Here is a 26308-nt window from a genome sequence, read left to right on the forward strand (position 1 = left end):
ATTTGCCTTCAACCAGCGGGTGGTTCATTGCTGGAACAGGGTTCCATCTATTGTTGTGGAAGTGGATGGTTTGAATAAATTCAGGGAAGAACTAAACAAATCCTTGGAGGATATGGATGGGCGAAGTGTGTAATTTTTTTTTGCTTGGCTGATGCTACATTAGCCTGCTTTCTCGTATCATTTGCCACTACCACTACGCCAATGAAATAGTACAATAAAGAAAAGACACCAATAATTCTTTTATTTATTCATTATTTACCAACCTTATTTAACAGCTCGAATGTACATAGAGTTATGTCACATCTGTTGTCTCATTTAAACCAAAACAATGAGGAAGACAGAACATATTACGTAGGACTGTTGGATGGAGCGAATCATGCTATTCTTAATAGTTGCCATAGTATGTCACTTCGCCTCCACAGAGATAAGATGACCAAAATCCAAACATCCCAAAGCTCATAATGATGTGATTGAAATTAACCAACAGAGCCATATCACAGCCTGCTTTGGGGGTGAAGGAGCAAATACAATATCCGGACCCTGGACCAGACTTTCGTGAATCGTCAGGGCATTAGCATCTTGTAAGAACACTAAAAATGAATAAAAGGCGCCAATTAACTAAATATCAGCATACTGTTGGAATAAATAAGATATTATAATCTTAGATCACGTGAGAAAAAGCAATGGGTGGAGCAGTTAAATTCGTATTAAAGTTATAAAAACGCTTAATTCCAAGCGATATACAATTTATGGGCCTTTTTCACAACGTGGCCGAGTTAATCGGTCTCAGGCGATGGTTGTATAGCTCTCGAAAATACGGTTTCTCATCCAGCAAATAGAAATTTGTAACTTGTTATGGTGATAAATATAATATCTCATAAATATATTATACTTCTAATGAATTATAATATGTATATATATAATATTATATTTCATTAATCTTTGAATTTTCAAAAAAACAAAATTATTATTGAAGCGAATTAAAAAAACAAGAGGAAAAATTTTACGAGTTTTGTTCATTTAGAATATTCCTCCATTACATCATCAGGACTTTAATGGATTAATAACAGTTCGTGCATATACGTTTCTGTTAATTGTATCCAGTTTTACAAAGTTTGCTGGATGAAAATCCCCAATTTCAAGAGATAAAACCATCAGCCATTGCTTGAGATTGATTAACTTAGTCAATTTGTGAAAAAAGCCTATAAAAATTCCTCATATCATTCACGGGATTCGAACCCAGGAGTTTTCCATCCAGTGTGGGGAGGATGGTGATTATATCCACTTCGCGTTACCCGTGAGGGCTATATAATCCACTCTCAATTCGAATTTACCATGTTTTGAATTCCACCAACTCTATTCGTTTTTAAAATAAAGTACATGCCAATGTTACAAGAGCACAACCACAAAGGAGGGAGAAAATGCATTAGAAGCACTCTAATACACCTAATGAATGCTTTGGGCTTTGGCCATCTTAAAAAGTAAATGAAAATTACTCGATTAGTAAGATCTTATGCTATCAGATAGTACCACATCTCTCAGTTGACTCCATATTGCTCCATCTTTTAACATCGAAAGATTTATTTCTTGACCAATTCAGCATTGTTTATCCCCATTAGTTCCTTGCGGATTGCCCACATAGCAGAACACATTTTTGTTTTCGTGTTCAGGAGGTGTGCCTGGAATGTCAGACCCTTATCCCATACTAACCCCAGATCCTTATGCGTTTTAACTTTTTTAATGGGTGATCCGTTGATGGTAACGTCGATATTATTGCGTGACTTCTTCCAGGTGAATGATATTTGGGCTGTCTTTGCTTGGTTAATCTGTAAACCAATCGAGGTCAGAAATTGTTCAAGGTGATGGATATTTTTATTTGCATGCAGAGTAGTTGCTACAACCTGCTTTTTGTTAGAGGATGTAACGTAAAATTTCAGGTCATCAGCATATGACTAGAAATCAGTTTGGGACGCCAGGAAGGGCTCTAGCACTGCTGTAAATAGGGTTGATGATAGGACTCCCCCTTGTAGGATACCCCTATTAGTAGTGCACGTTGTCCGGAAGCTACCATGTGAGATGATGAGATGTTTATGCTCCAGGATTGATTTTATTATGCTGAGAGTATTTCCTGTAATGCTGGATAATGGTGATTCTCTTTCGCTCTCAGCGTTACTTTTCTTTCAAACAGCTGTTCACCCTGCACAAATCACAAATTCACCCTACCACAATATTGTTCCCACATCTGGAGCGGTGTCCCCAAAACCTGTCCCAGGCTTCTAGATTTCATTCAAAACAGGACAGTTAGGTTAATTAATGACTCATCTCTAACAAAGTCTCTCCACTCTGTCTCATATACGTTGTTTCTGCTGCATGCCTTTTCTATAGATACTTCCATGGGCACTGTTCTTCTGAATTGGCTTCTATAATTCCCGCTCTCTCTTTCAGAGCAGTCCGAACACGTGCCACAAACAGTCCACATCTTTTTATTGTCCTACTTCAAACTGACAGAACCAACTTTTCTTCTTCCTCATTTCATTTCCTCCTTTCCTCATTCAACTTCTGTTTTCTGGAACAGCCTTCCTTCACGAGATTTATCCTGAAAAAGTATAATCTATGGAAATTCAAGTCTAATGTCATCAAGTATCTTCTTTCATTTTGTCAACCTTCAACCCATGCACGGTACTAACTACTACAGGTTATCTCGTGTTTGGAATTTTCATAAATATAAAACAAAGGTAAGAATAAGAAGAAATTAAGAATTGATAAAACATTAAGATAAGTGGTACTAATACATAGGTAAAACGATAAAGTAAATAAGATAAGTTAAGAACAAATAAAAGTAAATGAAAGATGTTTACGAAGCAGAGGACCTCTTTATCAGCTGAACAAAGGATGGCAGGCTTCACTTTGAATAGGAGATCTGTGACGTAACAGAACAGCTCATAAACGACAATGTTCGTTGATAGAAGGGCAGAAGAGAAAAAGAGATAAAGAAAGACAGAAAGAGAACATAAAGATCAAGTGATATCCAGATGAGATCTAACATGGTATGATGGACATGAATTTTAAACATTGGTAGATTCGATTTGAGGTAAAACAGGCTATTAGTCGAGATTTGGCACTCTGAGAAATAACAGAGTTAAATTAAGAACCAAGGATATGGGCAGGTCAGAAAGAATGGTTACAAGCATCAATTATTATTGCAGAGACATATACATACACTCGGTGACGACTTTATTACGTAAACTTACCTAATAAGGAGTAGGTCCACTTTAGCCCTCAGCCTGGATTCGCGCTAACTCAACGAAATGTCGAATTCGCGCCAGAGGGATGTTAGTCAGTGTTAATTCAAAAAGTTCTCATAGTTGTTGCGAGTTAGATAGTTGCAGATCTCTACACCGAAGAGCTCTTTCGACCTTCTTCCAGAGGTACTGAACTGGATCGAAATCTGGTGATCCGGAAGGCCTTCGCAGTTGATTGAATTGCTTCTATCATTCCTGGAATCCACACTACCAAATCTGACCTTGGAAGAACCCTTTTGTAGGTGGAAATATTCTTCGAAAATCTTCAGTATTGTTGACATCTGGCAAGATGGGTCCATGGGTTCTGGGTTCATACTGTTTTCGTCACGTTGTGATCTTTCCTTCATCGTTAAAAAAGAGGAACCGGGATTTTTAAACCAAGCAATGTTTCTTCCAAACCTCCACTATCCAGGGTTGGTGTGTCAGATCCCACTAGAACTTATGCTGACAGGAAAGGTACCAGGTTCATTCGTTGGCTGCAGGCGAAACCTCTTCCGAGAGAAAACTGAGAGTTGTATCTGAAGGCATGCACAAGTTGTGCGGGATAAAAAATTTGGTGATGTTTTTAATTAGAAATCTTTTAATTCGAAATTATAATCTTATAAATAACAGAAAACAGCGGGACAAAACACACCCACATTTCTTTTACTTCAATTTGTTTATTAAATTAATTAAATTTTTAATTTTATTAGAAGCCTTTGATATGTACAGAAGTCATCGGACATCTGTCGCATTTATAGCCACCCAATGAGGAAGATAAAAGTTATCATAAGGGACTTCATCAAGAAACTTACTATCTGATTTTAAATAATGTCCATAGTACGTAACTTCACCTCCACTGAGATAAGATGCCCAAAACCCATAAGTCCCATAACTCATAATGGTATGGTTGCAGTTAACCAGCAGAGCCATGTCATAGCCTGCTTTAGGAGGTGCAGGGGCAATTATGATTCCCAGACCCTGGACCATCTTTTGGAAAAGATCTCTGCTATCACTGACTCCAACAAATATGGCATCGGGATATTTTTTAAGAAAATAATTTGTAGCCTTCATATAATATTCCCTATCTACACTTTTACCGTGAAAATATTTTAACCACACCTTTGAATAATCTCCCCCTCTATAATGAACCCCTACAAATGTCGCTGAAGATCTGTTCTCTTTTAATTTGTGAAGTACTCCTTGAACATAATCCGTTATGTGTTGGTGGAAAGTAAACTCTTGCAAAATTTCTTCATGGACATTTTCAAAGAACTTGTAGGATACCGGATATTCATATCCTGTCAGTATATTGGCATCACGTGGTATGTGTTTGTCCTGATCCCTCAAGAGTGAAGTGATCTCATAAGGTCTCTTCATACTGTTGTATAAATTAAGGATCTCAGGAGCACTTAACTGGAAATACTCCTTTAAAAGTCGGGCATTGCACTTTTGAACATACGGCGTTCTCCCATTCATTCTACTGAGACCAATGAGGGTGGCGTAAGTCCCCATTTGATTTCCAAGACGGCCCAGGTTGCAGTGAATCGTGAGAGTATTACCATCTTCCAAGAACACTAGAAGAGAAAACAAGAAGATAATACAGTATATTAATTAAATCTCAGCAGTGGGATAACACTGGATGATCTCATTAACGGATCATGCCAGACAATTAGAAATTCTAGAGATGTACACACAATGGTCAAAAAATTATTTGTGTCAACAGATAATTAAACATGCAGTGTCCAATGAAAGTTATCTTATGGTATGATCTTAAGTTCCTGGATGTTACTAGACTACTTTCCTTCATCGTTAAAAAACAGGAACCGGGATTTTTAAACCAGGAAATGTTTCTTCTAAACCTCTACTATCCAGGGTTGGTGTGTCAGATCCCACTAGAACTTATGCTGAGAGGAAAGGTACCAGATTCATTCGTTGGCTGCAGGCGAAACCTCTTCCGAGAGAAAACTGAGAGATGAATGATGTTATTAAAATTAAATTAATGATTTTGATGGATGACTGGATATTTATTTTAAGAGATATAAGTTAATTCTCTTGATTTTAGCGATGAATATAGCAATGCTTCATAATGGAAAGTAATTTCCATCAGTTCCTATATTTTATTCAGTTGGGCTTAAAGAAAATCATGAAAGCATGTCTAAGTTTCTACATGCTATAAAATACCAGGATTATGGTTGGGACATATGGGACATATGTTGGGACACATGATCTTAAGGTTATTGATTTGCTTGTTGGGTTTCAGGGACGGTTCGCAAAATATTTTTGTTTTTTGTGTTTGTGGGACAGTCGTGCGACAGAAGAACATCAAACGGGGTTCTTCTTCCATCCCTGCACATCAAACTTCGATTAATGAAAAATTAATCGAATTTTGCATACTTGAGAAGTGTGTTGCCTAATTTAACATAGGCCAAACTTAAGGAAGGAATTTTCGTAGGACCCAAAAAACTCCTGAAAGACGATGTGTTTGTAACCCAGTTAAAGGAGGTTGAATTGGCAGCTTGGCGATCATTTAAGGCAGTAGTACATGTTTTTTTGGATAATAGGAAAGAAGAAAATTATGTCACCATGGCCTTCCATGGTTGACTGTTCACGCTGCTCAGAAAACTTCATATTTGTCCGTGCGTAACTCACAGATCCTTTTCCTCTTCCATTTTTTTTTTTTATGGTCGCTGTTCTCAAAGTGCAAGACTTTGCATTTTGCTGCATTTAAACATAGCTGCATACCTATATATTTCCTTATAACTATTATAAGGAAATATATAGGTGTAAAAGGAGGGAATATCATAGGGCTATTTATCAGCATAAGTTAAGATCATGGCAGAATTTGGTAAGAACTGCAGGAAACAGTAACCCTTGTGGACTACTGTATAAGTTGACCATTACTAAAACGATAGTAATGGTTTGCTTACTTCCTAAGGGTTTGCTTACTTCCTTTGCTGCCTCCTTTAATATAACTGGATAGATCCCATCCAACCCAGGTACCTTTCTTGTGTTTATCTTCAACAATTTCTCCTCCACTTTCCTCTCAGTTATTACAAAATCATCCAGCTCACTGCCAGAGTTTAACTCACCTCTGGCATTCCCCTTCCTAAATAACTCCTCATGGATGAATGTAGATGCAAAATACTCATTTAGTTTGTTAGCCACCTGAGCAGGATCATCAACAGTTGAACCATCAGTATCCAGTGGACCAGTCTGATTCATCCCTTACCTTCTAGGGTTTACATAGGTAAAGAACTCTTTGTTGTTTTTCTTTGCATCCTTTGCCAAAGATTTCCCATAATCTGCCTTTGCCTGCCTAATCTCCTTTGTGACTTGATTACAGACCATCTTATATCTATCATAGGCTTCTGTGTCACGTGTTAATTTGTATGTATCCCATGCATTCTTCTTCTCTGCCACATGTCTCATTAGTTCATCTGACATCCATTTAGGCCTAAACCTTGAACAATATTTCTTTGTTGGTATGTAAAGCCTTGTAGCTTCCTAGATAAATTCTTTGAATGCTTCCGATTTTGAATTGCTGTTGGTAACATCATCACTTGGTCCCACCGTATAGAATTTAAAAACTGTCTCAGAACACCGTAGTTACCTTTACGAGAGCAATAACTCTTCCCTTTACCCCTAATGGTAGTTACCTCTTTGAGTAAATCCCACTTCTGAACAGTGTGATCACTGCCACCTAGTGGTTCCTTTATCTGCAGATTCTTAATGCACGGAGGAATCACTACTGATAATCAGACAAAGAGTATTACTCCCTCTAGTTGCCTCCCGAACATGCTGATGTAGAAAACAATCATCCAATAAATCCACAAAAGCCTTGCTAGTGTGTGAGTGTCCAGCCCCCAAATTCCAGTCAATATCTGGGAAATTAAAATCCCCCATCATAAGACTCTCTGATTTACTGGCCCACTCTATTTCCCCGTACAGTTCTTATTATACTCATCAGAGTCATTTGGCCTATAGCACACTCCTACTCTCAATTTTGATCTCCCAATGCTTATGTCACGCCAAACTGACTCGACACTGCACTGTCCAGCGATGTCGACTGGCTTCACTTCCTTGGATTTTATGTATTTCTTAACTAATAGTATAATCCCTCCTCCCTTCGTATGTTGTCTATCCGTCCTGTACACATTGTACTCCTCAAATTCCATTTCTGCATTCCTTATATCTGTGTGACACCACGTCTCTGATATCCCAACAATATCCGCCTTTGATGCTTTGAGCAATACCTCAAATTCATCAAATTTATTTACCAAACTCCTAGCATTGGTGTACACGCAAGTATACATGCACCTGTTCTTTGTCTTAGCTACCCTAACACAACCCATGTGTTTACTTGTACCGCAGTGACTCCCAGCAGTCTCTGAAATATCCTGCATCTTATTTTCCAGGTTGTTGCTCATTCCAATAGAAGCAGTGCAAGAATCACTTTCACCTCTGCCAGTGGCTACTGTTAATCTATTAGTCCTTGTATCCCCCCAAGCTAGCAGTTTTCCAACCCACCTAACACTGCCCCGATAGCATCAACAAATATTCTTGCACCCGTTTTAATGCAACATCAATGAGTAGCGCTTTAGGAATATCGATGCTATATAAGTATCCCATTCTATCACAGATGCATCCAGAATGAATTATCATCACATACTATAACCTTATGGGTATTCACCAATCTTACTTTTAGAATTCGGAAATATTGGCTTTTCATCCAGAGAAACTGGCAAATGATTGCAAAAAACACACAATTTACAGCCCTTAATAAGCCCAATGATTTTAATTCTTTTCGATCTACCTACAGGGTACATAATCCCTTATGTATAAGTGAGTTTATATAAAACCAGCTTTCAATTTTGCTTTCTTTAGAAAGATTATAAGTCCCTCCTCCTTTACCCAAGATTAATGTTTAATCAAATAAAGCTAACTACAGTATACATGGAGTTATTGATATTCTCTAATTTACCATATTTTGTATTAGAACAATTTGCTTACCGTCTGTAGAATCCTTTAATCTTTGAGGTTTATTCAACAGCCACTTATAGGAGACGAAAAAGAGGTGCATAGTCCAGAAGACAACTACACAGATAATCGCCAACTTGATGTATGTTTTTCGAATGATGCTAACCATTATTAAAATCACAGTAAACTACGTAATCCAAAATGTCCTCCTCTTCCAAGCGAGTTTACACAAAAATACGATCACCACTATACTGTTAAATCCCACTCTGAAAAGTTATCAGTTACTCCAACCAATCCTAGCTAACTGTTATAAAGACAAATTATTTGTCTTCGTTGATAAACGCAAGCACGAATCGAGTTCTTATCAGTGCAATTCAATTCAGATATCGGACTTACAGATAAGCGAAGTCCAAACTTTTATCTTGCACGTGTTCATTCTGAAGTAAATTGATGATAATGAACTTTGAGAATGTTTTATAATCGATATGAGAAACCGTTTCCTTTTGTACCACATAATTACAGAAGTAAAGATATTGAACGTTTTGGGTATTGAAGTTTTCAGTGGCCATATTGTGCCTTTCAAATTAATATAATGGTTTCATTTTTTAAGTCTTTAGAAGTGAGAGAACATCCACATCTTCTTTAGAAAGCAGAAAAACTCATCTAGGTTTGTTTTTCTGAAGATGTGCTTCATTGTTTTTGTTGGTACCAGTAAACTTCTGTGAGATTGGAATGATTCTAGCCATTCCTGCTGATAATAGGAGCAGTCAAGTAAAATATGTTTTCTGGGAGAACATTATGGCACTGAGTACACCGTGGAGGCCAGATGAGTTATAACAGAGTGTTCAATGCGTGCACATGCAAGATTATATCATAACATGCACATGATTATATCATTCAAATGATATAATTGAGTTAATTAATTGGATGATTTGCTGTAATCGAATTAACCGAATGATTTACTATAATCTACTAATAATTTGTATATATAATTGATATAAAAGCCTCTTGCTTCTTGTCCAAATGGTAGTCGAGCATTCTGGTCTTTTGCAATGGCTACTGCCCGCAACTTTTGCCCATCTAACTCTGTTCCCACCTCTGTGAAAAACAATTGGTTCTATTGCCATTTTTTTTTTCACTTTCTTATTCCAAATGTGTTTTCTCTTCTGCTCGGAAATTTGCTCATATCCAGCCAGTTCCTAAAAAGAGTGACAAATCCTTCCCGTATAATTATCGTCCCATTGCACTTACTTCTATTAATCCATCTAAATTAATGGAGAAATCAATTAACCGCCAACTCTTAAAGCTATCTAGAAACCTTCTATCTGATCAATCGCCAGTATGGAATTCGTCAGTGTTGATCTACTGGTGATATTCTGGCTTATGTTACCCATCTATGTACAAATTGAATGGAAAAATTTGGTGAAACTCAAGCAGTTTCTCTTGACATTTCAAAAGCTTTTGATCGTGTTTGCCATAAAGGTCTTCTAAATAAGCTTCTATCTTATGGTTTTCCAACTATTTTTTGTAATTGGGTATTCAATTTTCTCTCTGACCGCTCATTGCGGGTGATGGTAGATGGTTCTCTGTCTCCTAACTTCTCCACTAATGCTAGTGTTCCCCAAAGTCTAGTTCTTTCTCCGGTTTTATTCCTCTTTGTTTAAGAAACCATGCCTTGCAGAAACAGCTTGGACTTTTCGAATATCCACTACCATTCCTTAAATGCTGATCTTGAGGTAATTCTCCAGTGGGGCAAAAATAACTTAGTTGATTTCACCCCTTCTAAAACTCAGTCCTCTCTTATATTTCCCAAAAAGGTTTCGTCTACTTCTATGGTTATTTTCGATGACACTCTGATTTCTAAGCAAGATCGTATATATGTATTGGTGATTACCCGGACTTCTAATCTCTCTCTTGGCATAAGCACATTACAAATATTGCTTCTTCTCTAAAAAAAACTGGCTTTTCTCTTTCGGTCTCGGTTTTTTTTTTGTTTTTCTTATAAACAGCTTGTCACTCTGTACAAGTCGCAAATCTGCTGTACCATGGAATATTGTTCCCATATCTGGGACGGTGGCCCCAAAACCTCTCTGAGGCTTCTGGATTCCATTCAGAAGAGGGAAGTTAAATTAATTAATGACTCATCTCTAACAGAGCCTTTCTCCTTTCTATCTCAGACGTTTTGTTTCTGTTGCATGTCATTTCTATAGATATTTCCATGATCACTGTCTGAATTGGCTTCTCTTCTATAATTCCCCCTTTTCAAAAACTCTTTAGGCCTCTTGCATCTACGAGCTGTTTACGATCACAGATTGAAAATTAGACCACAGATAGGATGCACAGATGTTTATGATCACTAGCGGGATGTTCTTTGATTATAGGACCAATCTCAATGTACACCTGAGGTGCAATTATAGGTAAACCTCAAGCAAGGTTGAAATCTCCGAGATTCCATATCTGGAGCCAATTACTTTGCCACTTCCAAAGTCACTTCAATCTTTCTTGTTGCCGATTCTCTCCCTGAAATGCACACATATTACATCCCTGTGTATTAGTCCTCGCTAATATCAAGTGGCAATAATCAAGTTCTTCCCACCATCATATTATGAGATGTAAATCAGCACCCCATTTAATAAAAAGGTCAGTGTATTTGATAAACGTTTTTACTCAATTGTATGAATGTCTTGGGCATCCGTTTTATAGGTGTGACATTGTAAGCAGGATGCTATAGAATGGATAATGATGTTTAACTGGCAGAAGACAAAGAACAAAATGGACAATGCGCGTAATGGTCCGATTTTACGACTAGTGTTCTTCAGTGGTTATGGGCTAGGACCCTTTTTGTTTCTAACTCATTAATGGTACTGATGGTGGTATTAAATTTCGTGTTAAAGTTTGCTGATAATATTAAGGTTGGCAGACACTCTCAGTGCTGAGTAGTAATTTTTATCAAGCCCTTTAAGAGCTGAAAGGTTTAAGATTTGGTCAAGCCATTTAAGGTCCCAAAAAGTGTTGAGCAAACTTAGTAAGTTGTGAATACTTTTCTGTCTATGATAACTCAAACAAGGGAACGGTGATTCAAACCAAGGAAGGATAATTGCAGAGTGGAAGTAAAAAAAAAAAGCCTTTGGTGAAAAAGTAATAAGTTATTTGAACAATTATCTATGACATTATATTTGGAGGGTTTATTGGATTTAAAACGTAATTTGAAAGGTAAAAATAAAAAACTTTTATATGCATAATAAAATTTTACTATGTCGCTTGCAGTAAGATGGTTGGTGATTATTCCTTTTATTAAGGCAATAGTCGGGCCACGCCTTGTGTACTGCGTACTGTTCTGCAGGACTCATTGGATGAACCATTTCGAAATGCTGAGTAGATGGTTTTCAAATGTCATTTCTGTATTCAATTATAAACAGGTAGGCTGGAGATTAATGGAAGTTAGCACGCAATACTCAGCCTATTTCTCCTGGCCTACCAAGATATTTGACACCTTATCCTCAAAAGAGAAAATTTCCCATAAAAATTCAACATTATATTCTAATAACTGCGATAATCAGTATATAATTTGTTGTAAGATTTCTTCCAGCGAATCTGGTAAAAAATTTAGATGAATACAGAATGATGTGCCCAATAAGAGGAAAATTGAAAATTTTATAACACTAGTCAGATCAACCAATTAGTTTCACTTTCGTATCTTTAAAATTTTCGTATCTGTTGCAATGTTCTTTCTAGAAATGAAACATTAGGACAATCAGTACCATTTATCTATATGGTGCTAAATATAGATTTCTTATCTATATTTAGCGCCAGAACAACTAAGGTTGTGAGGCGTCAGTATATTGTCTGTAATTGCATGTATTATTTAGTAGTTTGCTCATTGCTAGATAAAAACCAGAATTTCATGGAGTAAAAAACCAGAAAACTCTCATCTGAGACTGACTAAAAGTCATCCATTTTGTGAAAATAGCATTAAAAACGCTTCACGCCATTGAGGATTTCAACCTTTTCCACCCTGTATGGGAGGGTTTTGAGGGTTTTCTTAAATGAAAATGAGAGTCTTCTTAAAATAAACCCCTCTTAATTTGAGGGTTTTCTTCAAAAGTTCAAGAGTTTAAATATATTCATTTTTTTGCGCTACTCTACAACTGTCCTCTATTTTGTATGTGTACACTTACCCTCTGCAGAATTTTTTGGTGGGCCATTAGGTTTATTCCACAGTCTGTTATCGCAGAAGAAAAATAGGTACACGGTAGAAAAGACAAGTACAGAGACTTTGTAACTTATTTCGGAGCTAAATATAATATAATTTTTGTCTGAAACGTAAAATAATGAACCAATGTATACTCCCCAGCATGAATTATGGAAGTGAAACCTGGGCACTCACCAAAAGAATGGAAGAGAAGCTGAAAATCACACAGCGAAGAATGGAATGAATTATATTAGGAATCAGACTGTTGGATAAGAAGAGAAACACATGGATTAGGCAGCAAGCTCAAGTAAAGGACATTCTTATCAAAACTAAAGAACTGAAACGGACTTGGGCGGACACATAGCTCGAAGACATGATGATAGATGGACTAAGAAAATAACAGAATGGTATCCAAGAGGAGCTAAAAGAAAACCTGGAAGACAACGACGATGGACAGATGAAATTCAAGAGTTCGTGGGTAATAAATGGATGGCCATTGCACAAAACAGAAGGAACTGGAAGGCTGCTGGAGAGGCCTTCATCCTGCAGTGGATTGAAAATGGCTGATGATGATGAAATAGAATATATATAATAGCTCATAAATATATTATACTTCTTATGAAATATATGTATATATAATATTATATTTGATTAATATAAATTTTCAAAAAGCAAAATTATTATTAAAAGGAGTTGAAAAAACAGACAAAAAAACAACAAAAACTTTACTAATTTTGTCCCTTTAGAACATTCCTCCATCACGTCATCAGTGGATTTAATGGATTAATGACAGTTTATGAACACACGTTTCTGTTAATCGTATCCAGTTTCACAAAGTTTTATTCTTTAATATATATAATTTTAAAACGAAATTTTCAGTTGCAGGTTTTGTATGTGCAAATGCTAAGACAAATGATGTGTAATATTTTGTATTTTGACATTAACGTACAGCAAATAAACTGGGGTAAGGAAGCAAATTCCTACGCATACGCATCCTTATAACTAATTAATCAAAGTTAAGGTTTTTAATTAAATTTAATTAAAACCTTTCTACAGCACAATCTCGCGTGTCTACTTGTTAAGTGGCAAAATAACTTAGGCTATGAAGCATCGGTGTACTTTGAAACACCTATTTTTTTGGCAATACACTGAAAGAACAGAATTCATGGGATACCTGGTTCCTGGGCAACGAAACACTGTCACCCCTCTCGCTAGTGGACGAAGCCACCTCTTGGCAGGTATATAGGTACACCCCCCAGGGTTCGTTGTTGGACCCATTGTTGTTTTCTGTATTTATCAATGATATTGATGAAGGTATATTCTTGGACCCTTTTCTTGGAACATTGTATTTTTTGAATTTTTAGGCGGTAGTAATCAAGGAATTGATTTAATTACTTATGCCGATTATCTGCCCATTTTGACAATATGGTGACTCGTATTTCCAAACTGAGGAGCGAGCTGCAGTAGCCTTTGGAGCGATTAATAACATGGAGCAAGTTTTGTAGGTTGGAAGTTTCCTCTCAGAAGATGGTACAGATGATTACTGAAAGGCAGGCTTAGCGGTGCGCCTCCGTAGCCAGGTGGGAAGGAGCAGCAGTGCGTAGCACATGCTTCTTGATTAGACCGGGGTTCGAGCCCGTCATCACCAAATACGGAGTATGCGGAAAGGTCAAGGAATGACCACCACATATCCCGGAGCAATATGGCCTTAGTTGCTAATGCTCCTAAAAACCAACTAACAACAGCAACAGCAGGCTTAGCATGAATAATTGCCCAGTTGCAGGAGCATGAAATTTTTTAAAAATAAAATAAGAAATCTTTTGTATGAATGCTTGTTTATTTCATTATGACCTACGTTTCTGATGCTTGGGTATATAGAATTTCAAATTCAACTGTCCAAAAATATTTGTTTCAGGCTCAGGGATTTGCTGTTCTGAGTACAACCAGAGCTTGCCGAACAGTTTCTTCGGAGGCATTAATAGTAATAGCTGGTAGCCTACCTGTTGATTTATTGATTATGCTCTCTGGACTGTTATATTGTACTAGGAACGATATTAGAAGTACGATTTTGGGGCTCACATCTTGCCTTCTCATTAATAAAGTAGACTTAAAATGTGAACCAAAATACAATATTGTTATTTGTTTGTTTTTTTTTTAGGAGCATTAGCAACTAAGGCCATATTGCTCCCGGGATATACGGTGGTCATTCCCTGACCTTTCTGCATCCTCCGTATTTGGTGGTCACAGGCTCGAATCCCGGTCTAATCAAGAAGGGTGTGCTACGCACTGCTGCTCCTGCCCACCTGGCTACGGAGGCGCCCAAAATACGATAACCAAATGATGTACGTGACATATGGCAATCGAGGTGGGGTTCGAGACGTTTCTTCCTGGCGTTAATATAATTAAAGTAAAGAAAAAGCCGTGGTTGCAATTTGACTTGAATGCAACCTTTCATTTGCCAGGACATGATCTGGCGATGAGATTACATCAGTTTGGCCTAGCAGAGAATGATCAGTTTTCTAGTGGTGAGATAGAAACCTCTGTACATGTTATGTTAGAATGTGTAAATTATGTTGATTTTAGATAAACATTAGAGAGATCTGCAGATTTGCTGGATCTGGAGACTTTGCGGATTCAGTTTGCTGATAGAAGGCTATTTACTTATTTTAAAGTTTTTTCGCAGATGCCTTTAAAAAGAGATTAAGGTTAAGAGATATATAGTGGAAATCCACCTCCCAGTGGCCGGGATGGAAACCCCCCTCACTAGGATGGATGCAAATGCTTGAATTTTTATTTATATATCCTATTTCACTGAGGTGGGGTTAAGTGGCACAAATCCGAACTTTATAAGTTTTAATGTTTGAACTGTGTTGTATATTTATTTATTTAACGGAGCTTAAAAATGGCTTGGTTGCCTTTTAAGTTTATGTACAACCCACGGATAGACTGCGGTCTATGGAGTGGTTGTCTAAAAAAAAAAAAATATTTCATTACGATCACCCGGAAAGTTATTTCATCAACTCCTGTTTGTTGTATCTGTAAATGCGTGTGTTCTCTGGTCGATTTGCCTACTTTTCTCGACGAAAAACGCGACTTCTCGGTGAGAGAATCTTGCTATATACGCCTGACACCGACTAACTCAACCACGGAGTCAAAAAAAGCCCATAAAAGTTCCTCGGGTCATCGACGGGATTCGAATTCGGGCCTTATTCAGCCGGTGTGAGTGAGCACAGTGACGATACCACTGTTATACCGGCGCAGGCGAGTGGTTTATCTAGACATCTTAAGTACAAATGTCTTTATATCTCCCCCCAGAAAGCCAAGCATTAGCCACTTTCTCCCACCTCCCATTCCAAACCTTTCGCCTGGTGGGTTGTACTGTCCCAAATAGTTTTCTGCTCTTAACAGTCCACACCTGTAGAGGGTGGGCTTCCTCTAAAAGGGTGCTCTTTTGTCTCTTTAACTTCTGTTTTCCTGGTGTAAGTCTTTGTAACATCCACCTTCTTTGCTGTTATCTGTACTAAGAAATTTACGCTATCTCCACTGCGCTGCTTTCCAACAAAAATTTCTGCTTTTTTCATAGGGGCGCTAATGAGCTCAAGCGAAGCCAAGCCAGAGAACTTAATCCCTACTATCTGACCGGGCTCCTCAAGCTTGGTATGGTAATTAGAAGTCGGTGGTTCCCACGACAACTAGGATAAGAAGCGAGATGAACAACATAACCCCTACACTGCACTACATAAACTACATATCGCTCACACTAACTGGCCTTTACAGGATACTGTATTCAATACAAGAGAACTGATCGCAGAGTTGTGGGAAATCATCGCTGCCGCTTGACCCTAAACATCGTAACCCAGGTAACACTGCTTGACTGTGGAATCGAGCTATGCCCAAAATCCATAAGTTCATAGCTTATAATGGTGTGATTGCAATTAACCAACAGAGCCATGTCTACAGAGCCTGGTTTTGGAGGTGAAGAGGCAATTCCACCTACTGCCAACATCTTGACAGGATGTTGTCAGTATGTGGAATGCGTTTATCCTGATCCCTTAGGAGTGAGCTGAACTGATAAGGCCTCTTCAAAGTGTTGTTTAAATTTGGCATCTTGGGAGCGCTTAACTGGAAATACTCCTTTAAAAGTTTGGCATTCCGTTCTTGAACAAAAGGCGTTCTCCCGTTCATTCTACTGAGACCAATGAGGGTGGCGTAAGTCCCCATTTGATTTCCAAGGCGTCCAGTGTTGCAATGAATCGTGAGGGCATTAACATCTTCCAAGAACGCTAGAAATTAATAAAAAGACAAAAAATTAACTAAATACCAGCATACTGTTAGAAAGTTATGATAATCTTAGATTTTGTATGAAAACAATGATTGGGTAGTTGATTCACCTTTAATTTGTGAAAGGACTTTTACTCCACCCGATAAATTGACAACATTACAGTTGTTTTTTTTTTTTTTTTATGTGAACCCCAAACACGAGAGGTATTAGAACCTATAGTACTTAGTACCGTGCTTGGGTTGGAGGTTGAAAAGACGAAAGAAGATATTTGTTGACATTGGACTTGAACTTCTGTAGATTGTAATTTTCAGGAAATACGTATGAAGGAAGGTTGTTCCAGAAAACGGCAGCTGAATGAATAAATGAAGAAGATGAAAAGTTGGTTCTGTGGGTTTGAAGTTGGACAGTAAATGGATGTTGGCTGGTGGCGGCACGTGTTCGGACTGTTTTGAAAGAGAGAGAGAGCGGGGATTATAGAAGCTAATTCAGAAGAACAGTGCCCATGGAAGTATCTGTAGAAGAGGCATGCAGCAGAAACAGTGCGTCTATGAGACAGCGAGTGGAGAGACTCTGTTAGAGATGATGGTTGCAAAGTGCACAATTACCACGAAATAATTCTACAAATGGTAATTTTTAGGAAATGCATGGCTCCGTAGCCAAGTGGTCATGGTCAGTGCAATAGCGCACGCTCTTCGAGTAGAACGGGGTTGAAGTCCTTAACTGTTAAAAACGGTCGGATCTACCAACCTGAACTGGACCAGCGGGGTCGATTATGGACCATTTCCTCAAGATTACTTCCTGAGGAAGCCTCCACCCTGCAGTGGATTGGTAATGGCTGCAAACATGCGAAGGAGGGTTGTTTCAGAGAACATATTCGTATTGATTTAGAAGAGAGTCGGGGAACTACAGGTGTCAATTCAAAAGAACAGTGCCCATAGAAGTAATTAGAGAAAAGAAATGCAACAGAAACTGAGCAACTTTGATAATATTAGTCATATAGTGCACTATGTAGTGCAATACAACGGAAGCACGGAAGGTTTTTTTTCTGCACCATTAAAAAAATAAATAAATATAACAAAATGGAAATAATAAATAGAATAGTAACAAACAATAATAATAAGAAAAAAGAATGAAAATAATAAAAAGTGTAAAGAATATATATAAAATAAGAGAAGATACTGTAAGTTCTGGATGGCTCTGATATGACAGTTTTCAATCACGGATTTGAGGACAACCAACGGTGTTTTTAAAACCAAAGAACCTTCCACCACATGAGTCGCAGGAGTAACGCGGTCAAAGTACCCATGTTTACGCCCACCCATCGCCAAATACGCCTAAACTTTATGTATGTGGTCAATGAAACCATTGGCAACTGGAAAAAAAAAAAAGTTACCTTTTTCCAATGAATCATGTATCCTGCTTTGTTGTGTGGGCAGTAGATGGAGAACAAGGTGACAAACACATTTCTTTTACTTTTATTTTATTTATGAATAATTTTCGAACGTTTTTTCAACATCTGTCGCATTTATACTCAACCAATGAGGAAGATAAAACATGTCATTGGGAACTTCTTTAAGGAACTGACTGTCTGATTTAAAATAATTGCCATAGTACGTCACCTCGCCTCCACACAGATAAGATGCCCAAAATCCGTAAGTCCCATAACTCATAATGGTGTGATTGCAATTAACCAACAGAGCCATGTCATAGCCTGCTTTTGGAGGTGAAGGGGCAATTACTATACCCAAACCTTGTACCATCTTTTGGAAAAGATCTCTGCTATCACTGACTCCAACGAATATAGCATCGGGATATTTGTTAAGGAAATAATTTGTAGCCTTCATATAATATTCCCTATCCACCAGTTTACCATGAAAGTACTTTAAGTGGTTCGGATAATCTCCCCCTCTATAATGAACCCCCACAAACGTTGCAGTGGATCTATACTGTTTTAACTCGTGAAGTACTCCTTGAGCATAATCTGTTATGTCTTTGCGGAAAGCAAATTCTTGAAAAATTTCTTCTCGCACATTTTGAAAGAACTTGTAGGATATGGGATAATAATATCCTGTCAGGATGTTGGCAGTAGGTGTAATGAATTCGTCCTGATCCCTTAGGATTGAACTGATTTCATAAGGCCTCTTCAAAGTATTGTTTAAATCGGGGATCTCAGGAGCATTTAACTGGAAATAATTCTTTAAAATTTGGGCATTACACTCCTGGACATAAGGCGTTCTTCTGTTCAGTCTACTGAGACCAATGAGGGTGGCGTAAGTCCCCATTTGATTTCCAAGGCGTCCAGCGTTGCAATGAATCGTGAGGGCATTAGCATCTTCCAAGAACGCTAGAAATTAATAAAAAAACAACAAATTAACTAAATACCAGCATACCATTAGAACAAAGTTATGATAATCTCAGATTTTGTATGGAAGCTATGGTGTGGGTAGTTAATTTACCTTCAAGTTGTGAAAGAAGTTTACTCCGCCCGATAAATAGACGACATTAGAGTTATTGGTTTAAAAGTGCACAATTACCACCCAATAATTTCGAGAGAACCACATAACCTCGTTGTAACTCCACAACGTTTTGCACTCACTTTGGAATCCTATAGTAAGCAGAAAAATATCATTGGGCAGAAAATACAAATTTTTAAATCAAAAAACTCATTAAAGACCCACGTACGAATTGTTACTATTAGTTGCAAGGAAGTTCCAGGCTTTTTCTGCACAAGCCAAAAGAAAAAGAACCGCTAATAAGTACCTTTACCTTGTTTGGGTGGAAAGTTGAGAAGAGAATATGCCTGTTGGTATTAGACTTGAATTTGTACAAATGGTAATTTTTAAGAAATGCATACCTCCGTAGCTCGGTCATGGTCAAGAGTGGAAGTGCAATAACGCACCCTCTTCGAGTAGACCGGGGTTCAAGCCCATGACTGATAAATACGGTGGGATCTGCCAACCTGAACTGGACCGGCGTAGTCTATTATGGTCCATTCCCTCAACATGATTTGCTGAGGAAGCCTCCATCCCGCAATGGATTTACAACAGCTGCAAACATGCGAAGGTGGGTTGTTTCGCAAAACATGTTCGTATTGATTTAGAAGAGAGTCGTGGAACTACAGGGGGTCAGTTCAGAAGAACTGACCAAGTTCAGAAGAAGTGCCCATAGAACTATTTACAAAAAAGAAATGCAACGGATACTGCATCTGTTTGATAGGACTAGTATTAGTATTAGCCATATAGTGAAGGAAGCAACAGGCTTTTTACTGTACCATTAAAAAAATAATAAATAGTAACAAACAATAATAACAATAATAAATAAATCATATATAAAAATATAAAGAAATATATAAAAAAATAAGAGAAGATATATAAAAAGTAGAAAAGAAATTAAACTAATTACGTACTTCCCTACTCATGTATGTAACTGACGCTTGAATTTCTTCAAACTTACAGCTTCAACTAACCACGGAGGTAACTTGTTCCAGTAATCAACAAATGGCTGACTAAAAGAAAACTTTCTATAATACAGTTAAACCTATTCTCCTCCATAATTTGAATTTATGACTCCTAATTCTAGAATCCTTTAAGAAAGCCTTCATTTATTTTACTGTCCCCTCTCAGAGCTTTGCGGACCTCAATCAGGTCCACTCTGAGGTGTCTGGTTGCCAAGCTCTGTAGGGAATAGAAGTATTGTTGGCATGCGATCCATAAGAAGTACTTCGTCGACATGGGCAAGGGACGAGGTCTTTTTTTTTTTTTTTTTTTTTTATTAGGGTCACCCAGAATTACGTGTGTTCTCTAGTCGATTTGCCTGTTTTGTTGGACGAAAACCTCTAGTTTTTAAGGGGGAAAAACCTTGTCATCTACGCCTGAGACCGACTAACTCAACCACAGAGTGAAAAAGGCCCATTAAAGTTCCTCGCGTCATCGACGAGATTATACCCGCGCAGACTCTATGGCTCATAATTCTAGAATCCTTTAAGAAAGCCATCATTTATTTTACTGTCCCCTCTCAGAGCTTTGCGGACCTCAATCAGGTCCACTCTGAGGTGTCTGGTTGCCACCCGCGCAGACTGGCATTCTTACAGAAACTGCTAATCTTGGACTGTTCGCGCAGTGATGTAATTAAGGTGTACAAAAGTGGACAGAGCAGCAGTCGACAAGCCAATGACGTGTTCTCAAGCCTCATTGATGATCGTAGCGAACGTAAACTGTCTCCCCTTGTGCAACTCGATAGAGACTTTGTAACGGCAGACCATGGATTCTGTCTGCGCGGTAGTACGATGGTTATGACCACCGTCCTCCTTACATCGGGTGGAAAAGGCCCGGGTTCGAATCATATCAACAACACGAGGAACTTTAATAGGTTTAGCTCAACTCCGCCAATTGTATAAGTTATTTTGGGGTTACTGTTCCCCAGGTACAATACTTTTCACTTTGCTGGATTAAAGCATAGCTGTCATTTTTCTCACCATTCCTGAAGTCTATCTAGGTCATTCTGAAGAAGCTCTGCTTGGCGACGAGCGTTAACTACTCTACCAATCTTTACATCATCTGCAAATTTAGACATCACGTCCTCTAAGAAGTGGGGCCCCAACGATTAGTATTAGGACTACTGTTGTTTTTGATTTTCATAAATGACATCGATGAAGAAACAACAGTAGTCCTAATACTAATCGTTGGGGCCCACTTCTTACATCAATCCAATGTGAGGAATAACCATTAATCACAACCCTCTGGCTCCTGCCCTGCTATCCATCTAAGAATTTTCCCTATGATTCCAACCTGTTCCAGCTTATAAAGTAACCGCTCATGTGGGACTGAGTCAAGTGCTTTGCTGAAATCCAAATAAACAACGTCGAAATTATTCTCTAAGTCCAGCTCTTGAGTGACCCTGTCAAATTAGCTAACCAGATTAGTTAAACATGATTTTCCCTTTACAAAACCATGCTGAGTGTCCTTCAGAATTCCATTTCTAACTAAGTGATTTTGAATTCCACCTTGATCGTAGTCTCCATTTTTTTCCCTACTACTGAAGTTAGACTAACCGGCCGGTAATTTCCCACTTCACTCTTAGAACCGCCCTTATGTATTGAAGATACATTGGCACTTTTCCACTCCAACGGAATCACTCTCGAGTCCAGTGATGCTCTCATAATTAGCCTCAATGGTTCAATGCACTCATTGGCAGCCTCCCTTAAGATTATAGGGTATATGCCATCAACCTCAGGAGCCTTACTGGCCAGTAGGCTCGAAATTTTTTTTATTAAATAAACATGTGAAGTTTCAACATCATTAAGTACATTTTACATTTTTTTCAACTTCACTCCCATAACTTCTCATTGACGTAAATGGTTTTTCTTCTGTAAATGCAAAGTAACTGTTGAGTTCATCTGCAACTTCAGCTGAGGTAACTAATACTATCCCACGTCCATTTCACAAGGGTCCAATCTGGTTTGTTCTTCTCTTCTTTGCATTTATATATAATGAAGAATTGCTTATCCCCTCTCCCCTCTATGCTCTCTTTGCCAGCGATTTCTCATAATCTGCCTTTGCCAGCCTAACCTTTTCTGTGACATGTTGGATGTGTCAAGGTAGTAACCTGACACTTCAATGGATGTGTCAGGTTACTACTCTGACACATCCATTGAAATTATTTAAGCTGGTTTTCTTAAATTTAGCTTACCGCTCATTTGAAACGCTGCTTTCAGACCATCTTGCTAATTTCGGCTGCTGCGGCATATCATCTGCTGCAACTACATCAGATAGACACATGTCTGTATATTATCCTTCTCCCTCCTAAGTAGCAGTTTTTCCCGAACCCTTACAGTATCTTCAGCGATACTGGAAAAAAACCATCACACTACCTTTATTTAGGTGAATCCTGTCACTGTAAAATAGATTCTTTTACCTACAAGTGCGGCCACGCTGTTAAAAATTTCCTCCCGAAAAGCCTTGCAGAGGTCCTCAAGTCTTGAGTTAATCCACAAGGCTTTCAGCATATAGTCCTTCTATCGTGTCCGGGTAGCATTGCACACATAGACATTCTGATCTAACTCGCTCCATTTTTTCAGTATGGTCTTATATTTATCCACCAAATTGTCAAGCCCTGTCCGCTTAATATTATTAGTCCCCCACAGAAATAATAACGCTCTCTTTACCCTCCTTAAAATCTGACAATCCTTTGGTAACATCATCCATTTACAATAAAAAAAATTACCAGTTGCTCTGACGATATTGTCTTCCAATGAAACTAAATCTTCATGATTTAGTTTTATAAAAACAGTAAATAATTTGACTACTCTGTTCTGGGCCTCGAATTCGAGGTGCATCACTTGGCAGGTCACGAGAAACTTAGTACACAAGATAGGGAATGAAGTGAATGCGTAAAAGACGGGTCCTTACCTACCCTGATTTCCCTCTTTTAAATCGAGTTTAGAAGCCTGAAAGAGAGAGAGAGAGGTATTGGGGGATACCACCCCCATTTGTGGGAACAATGTCCCATTGTACGGTGGATTTGAGTTTGTGGAGATGCAGTAGCTATTCAGAAAAAAAGTAACGCCGACTGCGAAAAAGAAAACTGTTTTTTTTTTATCAAAGGAAGCAATCATTGTGTAGTGCTTAGGAAAAGGTTTCCTAAATTGGAAGGATTTAATGTGCTATCACAAGAAAAACATGGATAGGATTTCCAAAAGATCGTTAATATTCAAGAAGGGAAAGATGGGAGAAAGAAATGAACCTTGGAGGAACATTACATTAGATGAGAAGTAAAAAGAATGGAGAGATCAATCTACCATCACCCGCAGTAAGTGATCAAAGAGGAAACTGGATATCCAATTGGAAAAATGAAAAGGCAAAAACATAAGATGAAGCTTTCTTAGAAAATATTTAAGCTGAACAGGATTGAAGCCTTTGGAAATAAGAAGACCATTGCTTGACTTTCTTCGAACTTTTCTATTGAATTTATCGACTTTATTTAGAGATAACAAACCCCAATACATCACCAGTGTATCGACACTGGGGAATTCATATTGGGAATCATTGATCAGATGGAAGGGTTAGGGAAAGTTTAAAAGTTGGCCATTGATGGATTTCTACATTACTTTGGAAAAAGAAGAGGTAAGTGCAATGGGACGATAATTGGATCCTTTATCACCCTCTGTAGGAACTGGCTGGATAAAAGAAAATTTTTATGCAGAGCGAAAAACACCAGCGGAATAAGAGTACATGGAAAGGCGACATAAAATAGGAGCAAGCTTAGGAACATAAGTTTTGAGAAAAAGTGGAGAAATTCCATCAGGATCTGGAGCTTACTTCGCATCAAGATTGTTCATGACCCTTTTAATGTTCTTTTGTCGAAAAACCACGGCGGCATTGAATGGAATGTTTTTGGTAAGACAGCCGGTGATTTACCAAGGTAATCGATGCAAGAGTTAGAGGAAAAGTGGAATGGTAATGAATTAGCGTAACCTTAAGATGAGAATGCAACAGAACCATTAGGTTGCAACTGAGGTTGGAGTATAAATGAACAGAAGTTATGGCCATTAGCCTGGACAGAGACTATAAGGCTTAGCTACTATTTGGACAAGAAGCAAGTTTTTTACTCTTAGCCTTTTCAAAATCGAGTTATAAGTGATTAATAACATTTTTGATATTGTTGAGGGCTTTGGTTTAGGCAGAAAACGAAGCTGGAGATTAAAATAAAAGCCAAATGCGATAATCTTTATGTTCTTATGTCGAAATGCCATAGCACATTTATTGAAAAACCAGACTTGCATAATGACATTTTGCGGTGAATGAGGAACAGAGATTTCATACGTAGAAGAAAAATTTCAGTGACACGATCTGAGCAAACATTAGGGAGAGAAAATTGAAACATTAATTCAAACAAGAAAAAGAGGAATAGAAATCTCCGATAACCCCATTTTACATTCCTGTAATACCAACAACACATGGCCACGGAAGAGAATTTCCTTTACAGAAGAGACTATCATTATGCTATGATCTGGATACCCCCTTGAGGAGGAGGAGGAATAGTACTCTAGAGTATTTTGAATGGTTCTTAGTGAGGGCAAGATAAGGAGTGTTGAGTATGCAGTTTTTTTGAGTGTTTAGTGCATAGGCGTTTTTTGGTATTCTGGAAGATAATGAAGTGGAATCTGACTAATTCTCGAGCGCAATTACTTTTATTCATATTTAGGAAGGAAATAATATTTCAGATTTTAATCTTCAACCAAAGGCTAACGCAGAACGTTATTTTTTGAGGTTCATGCCCACGTGGGTAGAACAGATGGTATGATTAACTGCCTCCACACACCGGGTGGAAAAGACTTCACTTAGAATCCTGTCAATGACGCCAGGAACATTTCAGGGTCCTTTTCACAACATGGCTGTAAGTCGGTCTCAGGCAAGGGTAGCATGGTCTCCCCCCCCCACCACGGAATTCGGGTTTTTCGTCCAGCAAACAGTACACACGACCACAGAACACACGAAATTTACAGATATATCATACACGGTGAAAAATGGCCTAAGTTGCGCCTAAAATCTTACAAGCAACCAATCAATCACAGGTTCAGCACAGATACTACAGGGTTCAAGTGCTTTTAGGACAATTTTCTCGCTTGCCTCAGACCGGAATAAAGATGGATTGATTGACTACTAATGGGTATCTTAACGGAAATTGGTTTTACCAAAGTTTTTGATCATTCTCACAAACATATAGGTTTATGGACTTTCATTGGTCCAAGTTTTTATTCCCTGCACCCCGCTAGTTTTTCAACCAGCAAAGCATGCAAATATCATCCAAAATACACATGATTTATACCCTAGTGCAGAGGCTCCCAACCGGTGGTTCGCGAACCCCTGGGGGTTCGCACTAAAAATTCTGTAATGGCGTCTGCTTAGATTTACATTGGTATATTATTGTAAACTACAAAATATCCCACAATTCCTTATAATCTCCCACAATTCCTTATAATCACTTTACTATCTTACAGTATATCATGTTAAATAAATATTTAAAATTATTTCTTGACTAAATGTCTAAGAGTATGAAAAAGGTTGTTTATGCATGGGTAATGTGAGATATAATCAAATGATGAATGCCTACTACCTAGGTAGTAGAAATGATGGTAGTGCATTACCCATGCATAAACAACCTTTTTCATACTCTTACACATTTAGTAAAGAAATATTAAACCATGCAAACTATCAAGCATCTCTCATATTGTGGAGTTATACTTCATAACCGGGTTGTGACCATTGTAACAAGAGGGTACCTGCCCACCCACCGATGAGTAAGTCAACAAGCTCGAACCGGTGTCATCTGGGTGGAGGTATCCGCCAAGAATAAGTAACATTACTCTTGTCCACTGGTGAAGTTACTTATTCAAAGTAGTGCAATACCTCGGAAACTCATTGTGAAGGTATTCACAATATGAGATATAATCAAACGATGTATGCATACTACCTGGGTAGTAGAAACGATGGAAGTGCATTACCCATGCCTAAACAACCTTTTTTAAATAAATATGTTTTCCATGCTAATTTTTTTTTTTTTTTTTCATTCTTA

The 26308-nt window shown here is 38.0% G+C and overlaps 1 protein-coding gene across 1 annotated transcript in view; it reads right to left on the reverse strand.

The window, feature by feature from the left end:
• Positions 1-18219: 18219 nt before the first annotated feature.
• The window catches only part of LOC150081258 (galactoside alpha-(1,2)-fucosyltransferase 1-like), a 53171-nt gene continuing 45082 nt past the window's right edge, over positions 18220-26308 (reverse strand). Inside the window, exon 2 of the mRNA XM_090379474.1 lies at positions 18220-19079. Coding sequence (XP_090235600.1) covers positions 18220-19017 — 798 coding nt within the window. The 5' untranslated portion in view covers positions 19018-19079. The remainder of the gene's footprint in view (positions 19080-26308) is intronic.

This window comes from Mastigoproctus giganteus, chromosome 8, assembly GCF_048544385.1.
Source record: "Mastigoproctus giganteus isolate SK-2022 chromosome 8, ASM4854438v1, whole genome shotgun sequence".
NCBI lineage: Eukaryota > Metazoa > Arthropoda > Arachnida > Uropygi > Thelyphonidae > Mastigoproctus > Mastigoproctus giganteus.